This window comes from Ictidomys tridecemlineatus, chromosome 4 (assembly GCF_052094955.1).
Source record: "Ictidomys tridecemlineatus isolate mIctTri1 chromosome 4, mIctTri1.hap1, whole genome shotgun sequence".
Taxonomy (NCBI): domain Eukaryota; kingdom Metazoa; phylum Chordata; class Mammalia; order Rodentia; family Sciuridae; genus Ictidomys; species Ictidomys tridecemlineatus.
Window position 1 is genome coordinate 16,302,141 of NC_135480.1, and position 9,114 is coordinate 16,311,254.

The 9,114-nt window shown below is 31.3% G+C and overlaps 1 protein-coding gene across 1 annotated transcript; it reads right to left on the minus strand.

The window, feature by feature from the left end:
- Positions 1-7,888: 7,888 nt before the first annotated feature.
- On the minus strand, positions 7,889-8,830 carry LOC101975200 (olfactory receptor 8H1). Its single transcript, XM_005342384.2, has one exon. The coding sequence runs from the start codon at positions 8,828-8,830 to the stop codon at positions 7,889-7,891; it is 942 nt and encodes a 313-aa protein (XP_005342441.2).
- Between the last annotated feature and the right edge of the window lie 284 nt (positions 8,831-9,114).

The following is a 9,114-nucleotide window of genomic DNA, read 5'->3' on the forward strand; positions in this document are numbered from 1 at the left end:
CATAACTCAGGGCTTTGATTGTACCTGCTAAAGAACAGAAGGAAAATGAGAGATGAACTCATGTCAAAAGGTCCAACAACTATCAGAGTTGACAGCCTCCAACACTGAGAACATTGTGAGTGGAACAAAAATATTTAGTGACAGCAAGTTAGTTGTGACTTATGCATGGGTTTATTATTTACAGAGATGGCAGACCTGGTTAAAAAAAAATCTAATTCATCATTAAGTAGACTTGGTAGTACTATGGAAAATAATTGCCTGTCATGATGTAAAGAGATTTCTCTATAAATATACCACTTCTATCTAAGACTACCATTGGGCCCCACATTCTATACTTAGTAATTTATTTACTAGAATTAATTGTATTGTTTTCTTAAAAAACTAAAGCTGGTTTAAGAAAGAAAACTATAATTGTGACTTTAATGATTTTTTTAAATTGAAATCTTATTTTCTTGGCATCTCATAGTTTACAAGATAATTTAGGATCTTAATTAAATCTCAGATGGACACACCTAATAATCTCTTTGGCTCAATAAAGCCTGCCTAGGAAATAGTAAATAGTAAAGGAAAATTAGAAAAATTCTTTACTATTGCATAGCAGTCCAAATATTCTTTGTGCTATCTTTACCCCTTGTCACTGCTGGTGAACTAGGACCACTTGAGGACTTTAATTGATAATGTAGTTAAAATTATTTTATGTGTATAAATACAAAGCAGGCTTGTTGCCAAGATAAGGCATACATAACCTCAGGAAAGGACAAATTCATTGTGGAATATTTGTTTCCACATTAGTGATAAGAAGGCTACAAATTCTTAAACCAAAGCATTTAAATGAAAGGTGATCTCACAGAAAGTAGAATCATATTTTCTTAATCAAATTGACCTAAATACATGATGAATACAGAAAACATAAACTAGCATGCACGCTTAAAACAAGTTTGTTTCAGACACGTAGCACAGAAAAACAAAAGAGACTTGAGCTGCGTTAAGCCTACTTAATTATTCAGTGTGCACCATGTTCACAAGTGATCCTATATATTCTTTCAACAAGTCCTTGTTCAATGTAAAAATATTGTTTTGCCAGTCACTAAAACCACTTTTCTTAACACCTACTTGATGATCCAAATACACAAAAGATAACGAGAATTCTAAGCATGAGAAAGCTGCACATATTGCATATACATGCACATTCAGAGTTATGGAAAGGAGAGGACTTACCTAGGATTCAGTCACTGAAGAAAGAACCCTTCTCTTCTAGCTATCTTCCACCTATTTTTACATTTTTTATCTTTCCATCATCCAAAATACTCAGTTTCATGAATTGTAAATATAGAGACTTGTATCTCCTATTACTGGTGATGCTACTTCTCTTATTTTTTAGAAAAGAACTACATTTCTTCTATCATGAACCCTTATCAATATTATAATATTGATAAAATATTATTGATGATAGTACTGGATATTCTATGTGTTACCTTCCATTGACAGATTAGAAGGAAAAGACAAATTAACCAAGATAATTATTTTCATGTCCTTCTTAAAAATTAAGACTTATTTTCCGTTCAAACCTCATTCATGATCAGGACTAGGTTTTTTGTTTATTTTTTCCTGGTGTATTTCTAAAGAAGTCCCACAACAAAGAATTTTCATTTGTAACACAGTGTGTTAGACTTCTAGCAGAATTACCACCTTCTCAAACTCTTAAACTCATCTCATAAAGAATTTCATCAATTAATGTCTTTGCTCTCTTGTGGTTTGTATTTTAATTGTACCCTGAGGTGAAACCTAATATGTTTGGGAAAATCTCAAATCCAAACATTAATAGATGCAAGTTCCTCACTTACATTTATTTCATTTATATAGCCTTGGACATATTGAAAAATGTATCAAGTTTTGAAAATGTTTACATTGATCTTATCAGTAAAAATGTACATGAAACACTTCCAAAAACATTTCCTCCTTATTATAATCTATGAGACACACTGTGCTACAGAATCTCAAATGAACTCTGTTTCTACTTGGTCTTCCCAGATACCCTTACTGCAAGAATCCAGTTTTTCTGTTCACTGAATTACATTTGTTAATGTATGCTGAAATTACAAAATCCTTGGCTGAGAATAGAATATGATCTCAGAAACAAGTAAGGAATCTGAAGAAAAAGTAAAACTTGTGGTCTCAGTTTGATGCTCAGATGATAGGTCAATACTCTTAAAAGCTGAATCACATTATTTTACAATTTTCGTTTGCTTGTTTTAAAGCAGCTTCTTGGACAACATACCTATAAAGAGTTGGTTTCTTAGTTCTGATGGTGGCCAATAAAAGTGAAATTTTCAAAATGGCCCAGAGCATGGACTATGATTTATAACCATTAATTTAAAAGGATCTCATTAGACTTGTCTAATTGATTTCGTCTAGTGTGATTATAATATCATCTTCTTTATTTTTAAAAGAATTCAGTACCACATAGTGGAATATGCAAATTCTCCATGTAGACTTCCATTTGTAGGGAAAATATTCTCCAATCTTCTCTGTCATATTAGATATATTAAAATAAATAGAAGCTCTTATAGATATGACTTATTGCTTCCTAATAATCAACATAATCATATAGTAGGACAAAAGAAAGGATGCAATATATATTCTCCTAAAACCTACATCTTAAGAAAACAAAACTTTGAAAGTGTTGTGCTGTACACCTGAAATCTCAAATTTCATTTCATTCTCTTATGTACCCATTCAATAGACATTGGTTTAAGAGGTGTTAGAGGAGAACCACTTAGCTTAGTGTGAACTATAAAGATGACAATGAGATTGCACCTATTTTTGCCTTAGACTTAATTGCTTGTTTCAATTTTCAAAATTTGTCTACATTATTAACTAATCTGATACTTGATGAACAAATAAATGGTCACTAAACTAAAACTGGTATATGGATACCAATGTCCATATTAGAGTATAAATGAATATAATATGATTGTTGGCTCAGTTTAATCCATAGCTACCTTGTCCAACTTGAATGTTATAATTTAAGTATTTCTAACCTTTTATTTAAATGTTTTAGACTTTAAAAAGTTTGTATATATGCTTTACTATCTACAATGACATTAATATTCTACATAATAACATAACAGTAAAATAATTAGCATTAAGAAATTTGCCATCATACAATTATATAACTACAGACCATTTAATCTCACCAGTTTTTCCACTAAAGTGTTTTTTTTTCTCTTTCAGTATCTAACACATAGTATTGTATTACAATTAATATTATCTCTCCTAAGTCACATGTACTATGGTTGGGATGTATTTTTTCTCCTTTTCCTTGCAGAACTGTGAGATATTTTTAGAAGCATTGGTAAAGTATTTTATAGAACGTTTCTCATCTGTATTTTACCTGATATTTTCCCATAATTGATTTGTGTTAATTCAAACTTTGTAATAAATTATGCATATGGGTTTTTCATCTTTTGACAAGGTATATGGTGTTGATAAGTGATATTATTTGTTATATTAATCTTGACTACTTAGCCAATGTAGTGTCTGCCACACTTCATTATTAAGGTATGATTTTTTCCTTGTAATGAAACAAAAATTAGGAGGAGATAATTTAGACTCTACAAATATTCTATTACAACTTTTTCCCATTGTCCGTCTGTTACCCATAGCAGTTACTATGTTACTTTGGTAGATTGTTCCTATTTTCTTATTCTGTTAACACACATTAACTGAAATAATTCTGTGAATAATGGTGATATTTCTTCCCTATATACTTGTTTATTCAGTTATTTGTATATAACAATATAAACACTGATAATGATTTTTTTAATGTTGGGGAGGTACCAGGAATTGAACTCAGGGGCACTCAATCACTACACTGCATCCCCATTTGTATTTTATTTAGAGACAGGGTCTCACTGAGTTGTTTAGCCCCTCATTTTAGCTGAAGTTAGCTTTAAACTCACGATCCTCCTGTGTCAGCCTCCCCAGCTGCTGGGTTTACAGGCCTGAGCCATTGCACCTGGCCTAATAATGATTTTATTTGGGGTTATTATCCAATAATTTTTATTTTTTTCTCAAATTATTGTAGCTTTGCTAATAGAACTATCAAATTGTGTCCTGTGTACTTTGCTTTTTCACATGTCCCTCTCTTTTAAAAATTATTTTATTTTTCTTAATTCCCTCGGGTATCTTGTGTTTTCCTCACCCACCTTAGCTCAAGATTTGAGCACATCTCTATGAGTCCTTGCTATCATTTGGAACAATAATATTTAGGAGATAGACTTTGAGAAACATCATGGTATTGTTTTATGTCTATCTATAATAATCTTTTTAGAGTGTATCATGTTATAATCTAATTTATTGAATTCCTAAGGTTTTATACTTATATTTTTTCAAGTGAAAATTATGATATTACAGAAAATGTTTATTTTGGGGAACCATAATTCTGATTTTTTTCCAGGAATTTCATATACTATCATTTTCACAATTTCTGAACTTTTCTGATTGTGTCTATGACTGCAAATAACAATAATATACTAGCACCTGTCTCATGCAATTGTAAAGATTATATAAAATTCTAGGGGCTGGGGATGTGGCTCATGTGGTAGCGCACTCGCCTGGCATGCGTGTGGCCTGGGTTAGATCCTCAGCATCACATACCAACAAAGATGTTGTGTCCACCGAGAAATAAAAAATAAATATTAAAAATTATCTCTCTCTCTCTCCTCTCTCACTCTTTCTTTAAAAAAAAGATTATATAAAATTCTATATTCAAAACATCAGCATGATTTTGAAAATATAACAGGTATTAAATTAATATTTGACTTGTGTCTTTAACATTCGTGACTTTAGAGTAATCTATTATATTCAAACATTAATATTCACTGAACTGTTCTCTCCATTTTGGGGTAATTATATGAATAACTCTACTTGACAATTTTTATGAAATGCAAAATAAATAATGATTTTTTTCTTTAAAGAAGTAACCAGAAGTACAATTCTAGATCCAAACTATGACTTTCTAGTACCTGGTAGGTGGAGGCAAGCTAGACTGGCCAGGCAATTGTTTATGTCTCTCACCATTGGTTTTATCATTAAGCACACACACACACACACACACACACACACACATATATGAGCAATTAAATTGTTTCGTAAAAACCATTCAAGAGATCAATTTGCAATAACTTTTTCAGTGTAAAAATCTCACCATTACAGATTAGTTAATGAAAACCATTCATATGAAAAATAAATTTTGCAGTAGTTTTTCAGGTAAAAATCTCATCTTTCTCTCTGACTGAAATGTGGATAGCATTGGATGAACTCTCTTTAACCATGTAGAACAGAAGAAGAATTGGCGGGTAATAGAGCAATAAAATGGGAGAAAGTAACAGTCCCAATTACCTTGTGAAAGAAAAAAAACTAGCCATCACAAACTATTCCTATTGAACAAGTCAATACAAGATGTATAAGATTAATACACAGACAAACTGCAGTTTAACCCAATGATTTTTTTAGTGTGGTTCCAGGGATTGAACCCAGGGCCTCCTAACTACTGAGTCACATCCTTAGCACGTTTTATATTTAGAGACAAGGTCTTACTAAATTACTTAGGGCTTTACTAAATTGTTGAGAATGTCTTTGAACTCATGACCTTCCTGCATCTGGCTCTTAAACCCCTGAGATTACATGCATGCGCCACCCCTTCTGGCTCAAGGATCTTTTTCTCTCTGATGATCCACTCTGTTTCTGAATTCCTTTATTAAACTAGAAAGCCTGTGTCCTAATACATTTTGAGGCCCCAGCATGCTCCCATCATCTGATAAATTGTTCTTGTATCTGTAATGCTATATTAATGAATTTATAGAGTAAATGCAAACAGCTGAATCTTTCATATTACATATAGATTATATTGAAAATTTTTAAAAAATCATATAAATCCGTTTTAATCCATAGTATAAAGAGAAAAATGCAGCCTTAATTTAATTAAACTTCAAGAATTTCCTCAACTTACTGTTGTCTTCTAATGTGGAGATTCTGTTGACCATCTGTACCAGCACAAAATGTAGCGAAAGATTTCTAAATCATAGAAATAAATGCAAATGGAAGCAATGTGAAACAAGATCTCATAAAAATAACTACAAAGGTGAAAAGAACCCATAAAGAAATGGATTGAAATGAGGAATATAGAGGGTAAGAAAGGAAACCAAACAGCATTTTTAAACAATAAATGTTTATTATATTCTTACTTCTAATAGAAAACAAAACCAGCCAGAAATACCTACAAACAAATTATGCACATCACAAATGTCAAAGAAAACCTAAATCATAATAATTTTTATATCATTGATGTAGGATAAGGAAAAATTTGAAATAGATTAAAAATATAGAGAAACATAATAAAGTCTAATTGATTTCAATACATTTTTGACAGCTTTGAATTAGGGGAAGATTGTTTAATTAATTAACTCAAAATAGATTTCACTTTAAACACACAAAAAGCACTTGGGAAAAGTTATCAAAGATAATTGTACCAAAAGCACTGTAAAATTTTAAAAAAACAACTTATATAATCAATCTTTGGCATAAATAATCTCAGTAGTAATTATAGAATTTTAAAAAATAATTACATAAATAGAAAAGGGAATTATACTTTTTCTTGTACTGGAGAATGAATCCAGGGTACTTTGCCATTGAGTTACATTCTAGCCCTTTTTATTCTTGTTTTTTTTTTTTTATTTTGAGACAGGATTTTGCTAAGTTTCTGAGGTTGAGTTGGAACTTGGGAATCTCCTGGTCTCAACCTTTTGATGGGGAACTATACCTTCTAAAACAACATTTAAAGAACAGAAAGAAAATTAACATTACAATTTCAGAATATGCAATAAAAATTTTTAAGTAAAGGAGATTTTAGTTTTCTAACTGACTAAAATTTATGGAATACCACAAAGTATACATTCATTGTCAATTATTTGCATTATAAGTTTTCTTTATTAAAATGTAGAAAATTAATCAAATTTACTTTAAAAATTTATTTTTAAATAACATTATTAAAGGAACCTGGAGAAAATAAATGAAGTAGCCTACTGTATATGTTACAGAGAAGAACTTTCTTAAATGTTCAGAAGGTACACACACAGGAGATTTAATTACTCACAGATTTTTAAATACAGCAGTAGATGACTAAATTTGATCCTGTACCCATTTATCCAAAAGCTTTCAAAGACAAAAATACTTTTGAGTATTAAGCATTCAAGAGAGTACAGCTGTAAAGAAGTACATAGGAAATGACAAAAATGTTCATTATATATGCAATATATAGACATAAATTAAGTTACTATTCTAGAAGGAAGTCACAAATATGTCAATAATTGCTACAATGTTTCTCTTTCTCTTACCATCTTTTACTACTACTAAATTGTCTTCAACATTAGCATATATTTTTCCCATTATTTAATTTCTACTTTATTATGTTACTTTATTCTAAATTCAAAATTAGGAATAGTAATAGTTTTTCCTTTTAGCTATTTGAGTGTTTTTCAGTTAAATTAACCAGAAGTAATTTTTTTAATAATAAAATTATCTGAAATTGGAGTGTTCAAGGAATATTTTCTGATATAGTTTTTAGAATGAAACTATATTTTCTTATTTTGCATATTAGTTGCCGTTAAAAATACATATATTGAGATCATAGATTTAATACATATTTAATGATTTTCAATTGTGATATGGATTTCTCAAAACATATTCCTAGGAATGTCAAAATTCTTGTTTGGTTAAGTAAAGAGCAGTTCCTGAGAAATCATAAAAAGTAGATTAAATTGTTTTTAGAGAAAGATCAAGTAAATACTCAAAAGAAAAAGATGAATTAAAATCCTTAGCATCACTTTCATTGCCTGGAGCCCTCTCGCTTCTGAATGACTCTAATGAGAGCGTTTTTCACTTCTTTGTTTCTAAGACTATAGATTAGTGGGTTCAGCATGGGAATCACAATAGTATATAAAACAGAAGCCACTTGATCCTTTCCCAAGGAATAGGACTTATTTGGTTTTAAATAAGTAAAAATCATAGTACCATAAAAGATGGTGACTCCCAGGAGATGGGAGGCACAGGTAGAGAAGGCTTTCTGCCTCCCTGAAGTGGAATTAATTTTCAGAATAGTATAGAGAATGAATACATAGGACACAGATATTGTAATAAGGGGCACCATTAGTGTGCAACTGGCAAAAATAAATATTATCATTTGAGTATCATATATATCCGTGCAGGACAGGGATAAAACTGGAGGTGTATCACAGAAAAAGTGATGGATTACATTGGAGTCACAGAAATGCAATCTGCTCATGAAAAACAAAGTGACAGAGGAATCCATAAAGCCAATCAAATAGGACCCAAAAAGCAGGGCACAGCAGAGCCTTGTGGACATAATGACTGGGTAGTGTAGAGGACGGCAGATAGCTACATAGCGATCATAGGCCATTGAGGAGAGAAGGAAACATTCAGTAGCACCCAAGAAGATAAAGAAGTACATCTGAGCAAAGCAGCCCATGAATGAGATATTCCTGGTGGAGGTCAGTAAATTCTCTAAGGTTTTAGGGGTGATGACAGTGGAGTAACTGAGGTCAAGGAATGACAACTGAGTGAGGAAAAAATACATGGGAGTGTGAAGCTGGTGATCCAGGCAAATGAGCAATATCATGCCTACATTCCCCAGCACAGTAATCAGGTATATCAGGAGAAATAGCATGAAGAGGACTACACGGATCTCTCCAGAATCTGTCAGTCCCATGAGGATGAAGTCAGGCACATTTGTGTTATTCCATCTGCTCATAGTGTCTACCTCTGCACTGTGGAAAAACCAAAGTCGAGACTTAGCAGAAAAGGTTTCAAAATGGTTTTGTCTATAGGAATGACCCAATATTTTTTATTATTAATTTAGTGTTTCTAGGAATTGATAAAAATTTATAACTTAGGACTAGAAAAATTTGATTGGCAAATATAGATAGAGACATCAATTTACAATTGGATATGATATAATGATTAAAGGTAGCATGCTACTGTTGTAGAATCACCCCACTATTTTTAGGAATGCTCTTTTTATTAATACATTTAGTT